The 14,529-nt window shown below is 47.3% G+C and overlaps 1 protein-coding gene across 1 annotated transcript in view; it reads right to left on the bottom strand.

Moving 5' to 3' along the window:
* LOC129704688 (plexin-A1-like) overlaps positions 1–14,529 on the bottom strand; it is a 225,537-nt gene that overhangs the window by 13,962 nt on the left and 197,046 nt on the right. Inside the window, 6 exon segments of the mRNA XM_055647980.1 lie at positions 786–889; positions 1,533–1,692; positions 4,913–5,059; positions 8,122–8,188; positions 10,093–10,349; positions 12,420–12,562. Coding sequence (XP_055503955.1) covers positions 786–889; positions 1,533–1,692; positions 4,913–5,059; positions 8,122–8,188; positions 10,093–10,349; positions 12,420–12,562 — 878 coding nt within the window.

Here is a 14,529-nt window from a genome sequence, read left to right as displayed (position 1 = left end):
TGCCTCAAAAAGGCAGCCAACATCATCAAAGGCCCACACCATCCTGGCCACACACTCATTTCACCACTGCCATCGGGAAGAAGGTACAGGAACCTGAAAACTGTAATGTCCAGGTTCAGGAACAGCTTCTTCCCTACAGCCATCAGGCTATTAAACACAACAGCAAATAAGTTATTTACTACAAAAGATTATTATTATTATTATTATTACAATTTTTATTATTTGTTCTTTTTTTTAGTTTTTGTTATATTATTTATTCTGATTACATATTCTGCTGTGCTGCAGCAAGTAAGAATTTCATTGTTCTATCTGGGACATATGACAATAAAACACTCTTGACTCGATTGATATGTAAAGAGACAAAATGCTGGAGTAAGTGGATCATACAGCTGTGTTGTCCATGTTTTCCAGAGATGCTGCCTGATCAGCTGTTGCTCCGTTATTTTGTGTCTTGTTTTCTCTTTCCAACCATCAGGCTCTCAAACACAATAGAACAACAACCTCAACTATGAACTTCTATGAATGTCTTAGGTTGCCATTTAGGGTTTTAGGACTTTCGTTTTTTTTTTTAAACTAAAATTGAGATTATTAATCTTTTGCAATTTTGTTTATCATACACCATCTACATGTATCGTGTTCACAGGCCTGTTACATTGCAGCATGTACGACTTCTATTGAGTACTGTGTTTCCAGACTTCTTGTGCCGCTGCAAGTAAGAACGTCATTGTTCCATTTCGGAGCATGTGACAATAAAACCCCCTTGACTCTCGGCTCTCTCGTGTTACCTGGTAGTGCGCCAATGTGTTCAGACGTTTCCAGTCATTGTCGATCTTCGTGGTCACGTCTTCGTCTTGGAGAATTATCCGCGCTATTCTCCCCTGCCGCCATTCTGGAGGAGAGAGTGGAGGGGAGAGAGCAGAGAAAGTGTCACCCGACACCAACTGAAGGAGCCCCTCACCACCCCTCTGCACGGTTCCCCTCAGCCCTACTTAAGGCAGCACAGTGGCACAGCTGGTAGAGCCGCTGCCTCACAGCGCCAGAGACCCCCGTTCGATCCTCTCCTTCCTCTGTGTCCATCTCCTGGAAATCCCTGTAGGATCAGTCAACTTGCTGCAAATTCTGGTCCACCATGCAAACTCATAATTTGGGTGGCACAGCTGGTAGAGTAGCTGCCTCGTAGCATTAGAGACCCGGGTTCCATCCTGATCTCGGGTGCTGTCTGTCTGTGGAGTTTGTGCGTTCTCCCTGTGAGCTGCACGTCTTTGGAATGTGGGACGAATCCGGAGCACCCGGAGTAAACCCACGTGGTCCCAGGGAGAACGTGCAAACTCCGCACAGATTGCACCCGTGGTTAGGATTGAACCTGAGGTCTCTGGCACTGTGAGGCTGCAACTCTACTGCTGCACCACTGTGCTGATCCTTCCTGAAAGCTTTGACTGACTCTGTCTCCACCGCCCTTCCTGACTTGTTTCAGCTCCCACCACCAAATGAGGGGTTAGACAGGGGAAGAGTTACAGAGCCGGGGAACCCACCGAGGTCCATGTCCGCTGCCTTGGGTCTCTGCGAGTAGGGAACGCCCTTGTAGCAAGCGTCCAGTAACTTGTCCTTCACCTGCATCACCGTGTCACAGTTCAGCACCTTCACCGGGATCTCCGGCGAATTCTCATTGTCTGGGTTCACACAGTTCAGCGTCTGCCACAGAGAGAGGGGGGAGAGTGAGTGAGAGGGGGAGAGTGAGTGTGAGAGTAAGTGTGTGAGTGCGAGTGCGAGTACAAGAGTACAAGAGACAGAATGAGGGAGTGTGAGAGAGAGGGTGAGAGAAAGATTGGGAGAGTGAGTGAGAGATGGGAGAGCGAGAGAGGTAAAGAGGAGGTAGTTGAGACAATTACAATTGCAACATTTAACAAACATTGAGACAGATACATGGATAGGACAGGTTTGGTGGGATATGGGCCAAACGCAGGCACATGGGGTTAGTGTAGATGGGGCATGTTGGTCGACATGGTCAAGTCGGGTTGAAGGGCCTGTTTCCATGCTGTATGACTATGAGTCAATGTGTGGGCATTTTTTACACAGAGCCTGAAATGCGCTGTGGGAGTGGTGATGGAGGCCGACATAATAGTGGTGTTTAAGAGATCTCAGGATGAGTAGGGAATGGGGGGGGGGGGATAAGGATTATGTGAATATTGAACAGCGTTGGCCATGTCTGGCAGGGACATTATGGGCCGAAGGGCCTGCTCCTGTGCTGTACCGTTCTATGGAAGAGGAGGTGGGAGTGAGGTGGAAACAGCCAGGAAGGTTGTGAACACGTCAAAAATACTCGAGAGGCAAATAAATTTAAAACAGCCAACGCAAGGCACAAAACAAATCTCGGAGTGACAAAAGTGCTAATCACACCTTTTGCTGATATTATTGCACTGTTTAAAGTCTTGAATGCAGAATCCAAATTAAATATTTACCAAGTAACTGAGCAGTTACAACCCCGACATCTGTCACGGTGCAAGTGTACGAGGAATATATATTCCTTTAAGGCAAGAAGTAACACACAGGAGAAGTGGAACCAGCTGTTCCTATCAAAGGAGTATTGGATAGCATTATTTAGTTTGGTTTAGTTTAGAGAGACTGCGCGGAAACAGGCCCTTCAGCCCAACTGAGTCCACGCCGACCAGCTATACCCGTACACTACCCAACGCGCCAAGGACAACTTCCAATCTTTACCGAAGCCAATTAGCCTACAAACCTATACGTCTTTGGGGCGTGGGAGGAAACCGGAGCTCCCGGGGAAAGGCCACGGGAAGAACAGACAAACTCCGTACATACAGCACCCGAGGCCAAGATTGAACCTGGGTCTTTGGCGCTGTGAGGCAGCATCTCTACCGCTGCGCCACCGTGCCGCCTAAAAATGGCATCTGCCTTAGATCAAAGGCACGAGGTTAGAACTTTGCCAAGAAATGCAGAATTGGGATCAGTTTGGAATTCAGCAAAGGAACACCAAGATATCCCTAGGAAGAAGTAGAATTTGAGAGTGGGCCAGGAAGGAACTTTAAAAAACAGGCTGTCAAAGCTGTAAAAGCTTCCAGAGAAAAGCTTAAGGGGAAAAGATTAGCAAAAGTTAATGGAGGAACTTTATTGCCGTAGCAGGAAAAATATATATCGGGGAATAGGGAGAATGTTGATTCTAGAAGTATGTGAAGAAAAGAGTCTCAACCCAAAATGTCACCTATTCCTTTTCTCCAGAGATGCTGCCTGAGCCGCTGACTTACTCCAGCTTTTTGTGTCTATCTTCGGTGTAAAGCAGCACATATTGATTGAATTTATGTGATTGAAATATGGAAATAGGCCCTTCGACCCACCAAGTCTCTGCTGACTATCGATCAATGCAGTTAGACACAAAGTACTGGAGTAACTCAGTGGGTGGGGCAGCACCTCCGGGAAAAAAGGATGGGTGACGTTTTGGGCCGGGACCCTTCTTCAGACATTGCAGATGCTGGCTTATACAAAAAAAAGCCACAAAGTGCCAGAGTAACTCAGCAGGCCAGGCAGCATCTCTGAAGAACCTGGATGGGTGACTTTTTGGATCGGGACCCTTCTTCAAGTCTTTCTTCGGGCGGAAACAGTTTTAATGAGATATCAATGAGGTTCCTCACCCTGACTAGAGAATCCTCTCACACCTTGGGTTGAGCTGCCTTAGCCGACTGTCCACTTTAGTGCATTGACTGCCTTGGCCCTTTAGGGTCCCTTTACAAATAGCATTTAAAAGACACTTGGACAGGTATACACGGATAGGAAAGGTTTGGAGGGATATGGGCCAAATGCGGGCAGGTGGGACTAGCGTAGATGGGGGAATCTTGGTCGGCATGGAGGAGTTGGGCCGTATGAGTGTAAGACTACATCACAAACTGCTCCACCAGAAGTGCACAGGTCTGGTATTCATGGGGTGCAGAGAAATCCAAGGTGTTCCAATTTGGGAAGTCTAACCAGGGAATGGTAGGGCTCTGGGGAGTGTTGTAGAGTAGAGGGATTTAGGAGTGCAGGTACATCGTTCCTTGAATGTAGTGTCACAAGGTACAGTAGATCATGTTGGAAGATCATGTTATAGTTGCATAAGACGTTGGTGAGGCCACATTTAGAATATTGTGTTTAGTTTTTGTCACCATGTTATAGGAAAAATGGTGTTAAGTTGTAAAGTGTGCCGAGAAGATTTATGGGGATGTAGCCAGGACTTGAGGCCCTGAGCTATAGGGAGGGTTGAGCCGGATAGCACTCTATTCCTCGGAGTGCAGGATGATCTCATAGAAGTGTATAAGATCATAAGAGGAATAGACTGGGTAAATGCACAGTCTTTTACCTAGAGTAGGGGAATCACAAAGCAGAGGACAAGGGTTTAAGGTGAGGGGGGGGGAAAGATTTAATAGGAACCTGAGGGGCAACTTTCTTTACAAATAGGGTGATGGATGTGTGGAACGAGTTGCTGGAGCAGGTAGATGAGACAGGTACTGTCGTAACATTTAAAAAACATTTGGACAGGTACATGGATAGAATAGATTCAGAGGAATATGGGCCAAATGTACTGTAGGCAGGTGGGACTAGTGTAGATGGGGTATGTTGGTCGGTGCGGGCAAGTTGGGCTGAAGGGCCTATTTCCACGCTGTATGCCTCTATGACTAGTGTAGATGGGGCATGTTGGTGAGTGTGAACAAGTTGGGCTGAAGGGCCTATTTCCACACTGTATGACTCTATGACTAGTGTAGATGGGGTATGTTGGTCGGTGTGGGCAAGTTGGGCTGAAGGGCCTATTTCCACACTGTATGACCATGACTAGTGTAGATGGGGCATGTTGGTCGGTGTGGGCTGACAGGCCTGTATCCATGCTATGTGACTCTATGACAGCTGAGAAGATCCTGCTGCTTACCACGGTCTTGTAGTCGATCTGCTGCCGGATGAGCTTGTCCTCACTCAGGGAGTAGCGAGCCTCACCCGTGATGGCGTCGATTGGGCCCTTCTCCATCTGCTGCTTGATGGCACAGTAGAGCATGAAGAGAGGCTCCCCTGCACACTCCTACAACACAAGGCAACAGAACGTGAGTCCCAGTGTGAACACAGAACACACATCAGCACAGGAACGGGCCCTTTGGCCCACATTGTCCGTGCCGAGCATGATGCCGAGCTGAACTGACCTCACCTGCCTGAACATGATGCTTATCCCTCTATTCCCTGCACTGTATTCCTGTGTCTATCTAAAAGCCTCTTGAAAGCCACCATTGTATCTGCCTCCACCACCGCCCCTGGCAATGCATAAAAAACTTGCCACGAACATCTGCATTAAACTTTCCCCCTCTCACCTTCTAGCTCTGCCCTCTAACGTTGGACATTCCCACCCTGGAAATAAGGTCACTGGGTTACAAGTCCACAGATATACCTTCTACATCACACATGTGGTTGGCTGCATTGATGGCCCTGATGGTGAAAAATGTCTTCAAAGATCTTCAGGGTAGACAGTCAGAACCTTTAACCCAGGATGGAAATGTCAAAGACTAGAGGGCATAGTTTTAAGATGAGAGGAGCAAAGTTTAATAGAGATATGCGGGGCAAGTTAGAGGGCTGGACTAGTAACCCAGAGGGCAGGACTAGTAACCTAGGCTGGATTGGGAATATAAGGCTGGATCAGTAACCCAGAATCCTGGACTAGTAACTCAAGGGCCTGTCCCACTTGGGGATTTTTTCGGCCACTGCCGGTGTCATATCAGGGTCGCCAATGACAATTAAATGTATCTTGTATCTTGTATCTTGTAAAAGATTTTGAACATTTCTAAATCCAGCGGCGGCAAAAAAAATGTTGCGACACTTGAGGAAACACCGTGCGTCAATACATCATCATGCCGTGTGACCGCTGCATCACGCCGTGACTCTTTTGGTGATCTCATACGTCAGTCAATGATGCCGGCAGTTTAAAAATCGACAAGTGGGACAGGCCCTTTAGAGGGATGGACTGGCAACCTAGAGTTCTGGGCTAGAAATGCAGAGGGCTGGACTAGAGGATTAGAGGGTCGGACAAGTCGACAAGGTCGGACAAGTAACCAAGAGTCCTCAACCAGTAACTGACCATTCACATCAGTTCCATGTTATCCCACTTTGTCATCCACTCCCTACACACCAGGTGCAATTTACAGAGGCCAATTAACCTACAAACCCGCACGTGGGAGGAAACCGGAGCACCCGGAGGAAACCCATGCGGCCACGGGAAGATTGTGCAAACTCTGCACACAAGCAGCACCCGAGGTCAGGATTGAACCCGCATCTCCGGCACTGTGAGGCAGCGGCTCTACTAGCTGCGCCGCTGTGCCGCCCCTCTTGAATCTCTCCCCTCCCACTTTAAGCCGAGACCACCGAGTCCCTGCCCAACTTCACCACGTTGAACGTAGAAGAGCACAGGAATACTTCCAGCTGTTCAAAAATATATATTATCCTTCGGACAAAATGAGGGAAAGAAATGGAGAAGGAAGCCTGCTTAGGTGCGGCCCACACCAGACGGTGAAGAATGATTTCCGAATCGCTGCAGACTGCAGCGTGGAGAGAGGTCACTCCATATATTGGAGGCGGCTTTGGGAAAGAGACAGACCAATATAATCACAGGAAAATCGCCAAGGAAAAGACTGACTGAGGAACCACACCCACTGCAGCTGGCAGGACCAAACGCCTAGTATTATCCTCACAATAACTACATGACATTTCTTTACTCTGAGCCCAAAGCGAAAAATATACATCACTTTTTAAAAAGTCAAATAACTTTGTGTAAACTTTAAACAAGGCTTAAATCAAAACCCTTCTACAAGCCAACAGATTTCCTTGAGCGATTCTTCATTTTGATTTACAATTAGGTAGACAATCTTTCTTCCTCATTATAAAGAGATATTTTGTTCTCCCTCTGAACAGAACTGAGCTGTATGATCTCGAAGAGGGTGAGAGGGGAGAGATTTAAGAGGGACCTTAAGGGGAGCTTGTTCACACAGAGGGTAGTCTAAATGTTTTTTTTAAGTTTAATTTAGCTCAGAGACACATCATGGAAACAGGCCCTTCAGCTCAGCGAGCCCACGCCGACCATCGATTTGTACGAGTTCTATTTTAACCCACTTTCTTCACAAGGTTAATTCCCGGGATGGCGGGACTGTCATATGCTGAGAGAATGGTGCGGCTGGGCTTTAGAAGGATGAGAGGGTATCTTATTGAAACATATAAGATTATTAAGGGTTTGGACATGTTAGAGGCAGGAAACATGTTCCCGATGTTGGGGGAGTCCCGAAACAGGGGCCACAGTTTAAGAATAAGGGGTAAGCCATTTCGAATGGAGATGAGGGAACACTTTTTCACACAGAGTTGTGAGTCTGTGGAATTCTCTGCCTCTGAGGGTGGTGGAGGCCGGTTCACTGCATACTCTCAAGAGAGAGCTAGATAGGGCTCTTAAATATAGCGGAGTCAGGGGATATGGGGGGGAAGGCAGGAACGGGGTACTGATTGTGGATGATCAGCCATGATCACATTGAATGGCCTTGAATGGCCTACTCCTGCACCTATTGTCTATTGTTTAATCCCGACAAACTAGGGGTAATTTACAGGGACCAATTAACCTACAAACCCCCATACCTTTGGAGTGTGGGAGGAATCCGGAGCACCTGGAGAAGACCCACATGGTCAGAGGGAGATCGCACAAACTCCGTACAGACAGCACCTGAGTTCAGGGTCTGACTCAGATTTACAGCAATTTACCTTTCATTAGGTATATAAAGTAAATCCCCCCCTCCCCCACACTCCATCGTCCCCCCCCCCCCCCCCCCCCCCCCATCTCCCCCCCCCCCCCCCCCCCCTCAGTAACATCTGCTGCTCTCTCTCCAGCTGTTTTCCCATCCTTTTATTGGCATCTCACTGCAGTTGGAGCAGAGAGACTGGAGCGCAGATGTGTGGCTCAATTCCCAAATAATGCTACAACCTCTGGAGGGAAGAGAAATTCCAGGAAAGAGAGTAGGGGGGGGAGGGCAAATAAACTGATACGTTAAAGGTAACTGGATCTCTGTATCCCACTGTTAATTGCCGCATGACTAAAGAGCCAAGTTTATACGGTCTTACCTTCAAGAACTTGTAGAGCAGGAAAGTAAACCAATTAGTTAACATCTTCTCTGCAACTGATTCTGTCCTGCAAATCAAAACAATTGTGTAATTATCAACAGTTTACGAAACTTTATAGGATGTAGGATAAAGTTTAAGAGCACTCCGGAGACGGCTAAATCTTCAATCAGCTCAGACGCGTCTTGACTTAAAAACTGGATGCTGCATAGAATCACAGAGTCATCGTCATAGAGTCGTGTGGTGTGGAAAAAGATCCTGCGGCCCAACTCATCCATGCCGACCAGCATGTCCCATCTACGCTTGTCCCACCTGCCCATGTTTGGCCCATATGCCTCTAACCCTATCCTATCCACGTACCTGTATATTTTAAAAAACATTCAAACACCTTATAGAGTCACAGGGTCGTACAACATGGAAACTGGCCCTTCAGCCCAACTTATCCATACTGACCAACATGCCCCATCGATGCTAGTCCCACCTGCCTGCATTTGGCAGGAGGCTGAGGGGCGATCTTAGAGGTGGATAAAATCATGAGGGGAATAGATCGGATTAAGGTACAGTCTTTTACCCAGAGTAGGGGAATCAAGCACCAGAGGACATAGAAGGGAAAGGACAGAGAAGGGAAAGATTTAAAAGGAACCTGAGAGGCAACGTTTCCACAGAGAAGGTGGTTGGTATATGGAACAAGTTACCAGAGGAAGCAGTTGAGGTAGATACATTTAAAAGAAACTTGAACAAGATAAAGAGAGGGGGTGAGGGAGAGAGAGGGGGCGAGGGGGAGAGAGAAGGCGAGGGAGAGGGAGAGGAGAGGGGATATGTAAATATGCAAAAATAATTTCACTGTGCAGTTGCAATGTGATAAATCAAGCAGCATTGAACCATTGAAGTGCTGTATCCGGGATGCCCACCTAAGATGTATTTAAATGCTTATGTATATACTTGTACCGAACTGTATACAAAAATTAATTTCCCTGAACTTCAGTCCACGTGACAAATAAAGTATCACTGAACCACAGAAGTGTCTTTGGTGCTATCGTTTGCCTTCTGCGTTTGTTTGCTGTGCTGGCACTGACCTCTCCCCTGCCTCACACCCCAGAGAGCTCACTTCCCTGCCTGGATCCTGCACTTGCTGTAAATGAGGCAATTTGGGAGCGCAGTTAATGAGCTCCGGAGTGAATCAACTGTTCACATCTTCTTCCAGAGGCCCGCGGGGAGTGAGGGCAACAGCAGAGAGCAGCTTTAACGCAGCCAGCACAGCTTGTGGCCACATCCACACACATCCCAGCCGCACGTACCAATGCACGGCCTGGCCAACGGAGGGGGGTGTTTACTTCACTGTGTTCTGACTGGGAGTACCTTCCACCTTCATGTACAGATTAAACAGAGCCTACAGCTCCACACAATAGAGCAGTCGGGCCAGCACAGTCGAGTTGCTGCCGGACAGCGCCAGAGACCCGCTTTTACAAGGATTATCCCAGGAATTAGTGGGTTCACAAGTGATGAGTGTTTGACGGCACTGGGCCTGCACTCGCTACAGTTTAGAAGGATGAGGGGGCACCTCATTGAAACTTACCGAATTGTGATAGGCCTGGATAGAGTGAATGCGGAGAAGATGCTCCCACTAGTGGGAGAGTCTAGGACCAAAGGTCAGAGCCTCAGAATAAAAGGATGTTCCTTTAGGAAGGAGATGAAGAGGAATTTCTTTAGTTAGAGGCTGGTGAATCTGTGGAGTTCATTGCCACAGGCTGTGGGGGCCAAGTCAATGGATATTTGTAAAGCAGAGATAGATAGATTCTTGATTAGTAATGGTGTCAGGGGTTATGGGGAGAAGGCAGGAGACTGGGGTTGATAGAAGGGGAAGATAGATCAGCCATGTTTGAATGGCGGAGTGGACATGAGGGGCCAAATGGCGAATGCTGCCCCTATCACTAATGATAAGGCAGGGTTTAGAGAGGCTGTTCTCCCACTCACCTCCGGAGCAGCAGCTTTGGGTGGTTCTTGCTCTCCAGGTTCTTCTCGATGAGGTCAGAGAGCAGCTGCTTGAGGACTCCAGTGGCGTACTCCATCTCACCTTGGAGGGCGGTCATGATGAGGGAGGCCACGTTGCCACGGTCACGCATGGAGAAGCTGCGCTGGGCCTCCAGTGTCCGGATGAAGGTCAGCAGGAAGACCTTCTTGTTGAGCAGCTGTCCAAAGAGGGTCAAAGCCTTCTCCACGTTGGGCGTCACCTTGGAAACCAAAGGCAGAGCACATGGTGTGGTGAACGGCAAACGGTTTGATCTCTGCAACTCATGAACAGCTTCTTCCTGAAGGTATGAAGAAGGGCTCCGACCCAAAACATCACCTATTCCTTCTCGAGAAACTCAGCGGGTGCAGCAGCATCTATGGAGCGAAGGAAATAGGCAACGTTTCGGGCCAAAACCCTTCTTCAGACGGAAGAAGGGTTTCGGCCCGAAACGTTGCCTATTTCCTTCGCTCCATAGATGCTGGTGCACCCGCTGAGTTTCTCCAGCTTTTTTGTGTAACCTTCGATTCTCCAGCATCTGCAGTTCCCTCTTAAACACCTATTCCTTCTCTCCAGGCACGCTGCTTGACCCACTGAGTTACTACAGCAGTTTGTGTCTATCTATAGGCTCAGGAACAGCTTCTTCCCCTCTGTTATCAGGTTTCTGAATGGTCCTTCCATAAGCTAGGGCAGGGGTAGGGAACCTTTCCCGGGTTAAGTTAGCTGTTTACCGCGTTAGGTTAGCTGTAATCTAATAATGCCGCATCCAAGAAACTTCAATTAGATCTACTTCACAATTTTGTTAAAATAGCCCACATGACTTTCTTATATTTTAATTGTGGCCGTCAGTCGGGGAGGGTTATTTCGTTGAGTCTTCTTTTACTCTTTGGTATTTTAAATACGTTCATTTTAAGATTAAAATTAAAATAATAAAAGACGAACGAAAACATATTAATAAAAATAAAAGGATTTGTTCTACAAAATTTGGGTTCATTCAAAAGGCCGCACTTAATGGCCTAGAAGGCCGCAGGTTCCCCACCCCTGAGCGAGGGTACTGTCCGAATCACCTCCACCCCATTGCGGACATTGGACTTTTTACCTGGAACTGATGCACTACAATGCTGAGAAGTATATTCTGCACTCTTTTGTACTGGAGTTTGACGGTGGTATCAATGTAAAGTATTATCTGATCACTTCGGATAGCATGCAAAACATTGCTTTTCACTGTACCTCGGTACATGTGGCAACAATAAACCTAAACCTAGACAACACCTAACGTTCCTGATCTTTACAATTGGACACAAAATGCTAGACTAACTCGGCACATATTTTTAAAGCACAGATTGGCAGAAATTCGACCAGTAAGGGTGTTAAACGTTACGGGGAGAAGGCAGGAGAATGGGGTTGAGAAGGATAGATAGATCAGCCATGTTTGAATGGTGGAGTAGACTCAATGGGCCAAATGGCCCAATTCTTTTTCTTTAACTTATGAACTTATGAACCTTTCCAATCCAGATACCTGCCCATATATCTTTCACCTGTTCCTTTTCTCCAGAGATGCTGCCTGACCCGCTGAGTTACTCCAGCATTTTGTTGCTATCTTCCATATGTCTTTTAAATTAGTTACTGTAACCAAGTTAATTAAAGGATAGGTTAATTAATTAATTAATGATAACTGCATTTGAAAGAAATATGGACGGGCACATGGATAGGAAAGGTTTCGAGGGGACATGCGCCAAATGCGAGCAGGTGGGACTTAAAGTATGAATCTCTGAGGCCATGCAGCATCTCTGGATGACTTGCATAGGTGAAGTTTTGGGTTGGGGACCCTTCTGCTGACTCGCTACACAGCCGACAACAACATAGAAATGATCTTTATAAAACCCGCCATTCCAGGGACACCAATTTGATCTTTACAACACCTTTACAACTAGGGGGCGACACAGTGGAGCAGTGGTCGAGTCACCGCCTTACAGCATCAGGGATCAGGGTCTTATCCTGCCCATGGGTGCTGTCTGTGCGGAGTTGGCATGTTTTCCCCGTGGCCACGTGGGTTTTCTATGGGTGATCCGGTTTCCTCCCACACGTACAGGTTTGTAGGTTAATCGGCTTCGGTAAAAAATTGAAAATTGTCCCTCGTGTGTGGGATAGGGCTAGGGTACGGGGTGATCGATGGTCGGCGCGGACTCGATGGGCTGAGTGGCCTAAAGTCTAAGCACCATTCGACAGGCTCAGGATCAGTCACATGGAGCTTCAAATCAAAGAATCGGGAGCTGGGAGAAGCTGTACCTACCTCCATCTCCTTCAGCACCGGGTGGTCCTCTATCCCGGGGAAGAGGACCCTCATGGCGTAGGTCCGGTAGTCGAGGAACGGAATGCCAGCACCGTCGAGATCACTGGTCAGCTCGTGGATATCGGTCTGCAGCTCCGCAAAAGCTAGAAGAGAGAGAAACAGCCGATGTACACAATCACACAACACAATCCAATCCCAGCTTCTGACCATTCCTACCTTTTGTATTTTAAGAGATACTACATGGAACCGGGCCCTTCGGCCCATCGAGTCCACACCGACCATCGATCGCCCGTTCACACCAGTTCTATGTTATCCCACTTTCTCATCCACTCCCTGGAATGCAAGGACAAGCTGCTCTTCGAGGGCCAGCATGCACTTGGATGGGCCAATAGACTGCTATGAATGTTTGATCGTCCTCATCTCAACTATCCCTGTCTCAATACAAGTGCCACAGCGCAAATTCATTCCAATTTCATTGAGGCCTGATGGACGATCAAAACAAAAGAAATGTAGAAACAAGGAACTGCAGATGCTGGTTAATACACAACAGGGCACACAGTGCTGGAGTAATTCAGCGGGTTAGACAGCTTCTCTGGAGAACAGCCACCTGTCTATGTTCTCCAAGGGTGCTGCCAGGCGTGCTGAGTTACTCCAGCACTTTGCGTCCTTTTGTAAAGCCAAAAGAAAATGTTGGTGAACAACAAAAATGTTGTTGACAAAAAAAATCAGTCAAACAAAAGATTGTAGAGTTTCATTAATTAATCCCATTGACGGATATACTTTACACCCTGAAGCATAGCTTGTATTAATGGATGCTATAGTCTAGCTGTGACCCAGTCTGTGATTTAGTGGCGTTTCCAGGGTTCGTGATACAAGGCGGGTCAGAATAACGGACCAATCTTTAATAACCCGGCCAAGTTTCTTTGCTGTGTTGTTGTGATGGGTTCAATTTATTGCCAGTCGGGAGTTCAAATCTTTTTATCTTCCCTGCCCTTCGGCCTCCTCCAGCTCGCTCACCGAGCAAGTCACCAAGCATCAATTTGAAGGATACAGACACGAAACGCTGGAGTTACTCAGCGGGACTTGCAGCATCTCTGGAGAGAAGGAATGGGTGACGTTTCGGATCGAGACCCCGAAGAAGGGTCTCGACCTGAAACACCACCCATTCCTTCCCCTCAGAGATGCTGCCTGTCCCGCTGAGTTACTCCAGCTTCTTGTGTCTGTCTTTGGTTTAAACCAGCATCTACAGTTCCTTCCTACACATCAATTTGAAGGAAGGCTGCATCAACGCGGTCCCTCGTTTACTCCTTATGAAATTCCGAGACACGAACCTCACATTCAACGCAGGACATCGCTCGCGGTTATGAATATGGCTTGTGTAGGAAGGAACTGCAGATGCTGGTTTAAACCGAAGAGAGACACAAAATGCTGGAGTACAGCAACTCAGCGGGACAGGCAGCATGAGTCAGACTGAAGAAGGGTCTCGACCTGAAAGGTCACCCATTCCTTCTCTCCAGAGATGCTGCCTGTCCCGCTGAGTTACTCCAGCATTTTGTGTCCATGTTATGAATATAGATTGCTCGCTCTCAGGAGCACTGAGAGGGTTTGCAGCCGGTAACTCTAAAGCGTTGCCTGTAAATTTAATTTGTAGCCGCAAATTAGAGAGGATAAAAGTTCCAATTAGCCAGAACCTATCCAAAAACGGGGAGGATTAAATAGGAGGAAGGGCGGTGGAGCTAAACGATGGAATTTACCAAGTCAAGAGTGTTTAATTGTCATCTGTACTGACAACAATGCAGTGAAATTTGTACTTGCAACTGCTTAACAGGCCTGTAAGCATGATACACATCTGATAAACCAAAATCCAATAAATTAATTACCATAATACTAGTTAAAACAAAAGCATCCTTAGTGCAATCAAAGACAGTCCTTTGAAAGTTCATAGTTGCGGTTAATGTTGTGCAGTGTACAAGGACATTGAACACTACAGCACTGGAACAGGCCCTTCGGCCCAGAACGTCAGCACCGAACATGATGCCAAGACCACCTTTATCAGCCTGCACATAATCTTTCAAGACAGAGTTAGATTTAGCTCTCGGGGCTAAGGGAA

Source organism: Leucoraja erinacea, chromosome 16 (genome assembly GCF_028641065.1).
Source record: "Leucoraja erinacea ecotype New England chromosome 16, Leri_hhj_1, whole genome shotgun sequence".
Classification (NCBI taxonomy): domain Eukaryota; kingdom Metazoa; phylum Chordata; class Chondrichthyes; order Rajiformes; family Rajidae; genus Leucoraja; species Leucoraja erinaceus.
The sequence above is the reverse complement of the archived record's forward strand: the minus strand, read 5'-3'. Positions and strand labels throughout refer to the sequence as shown.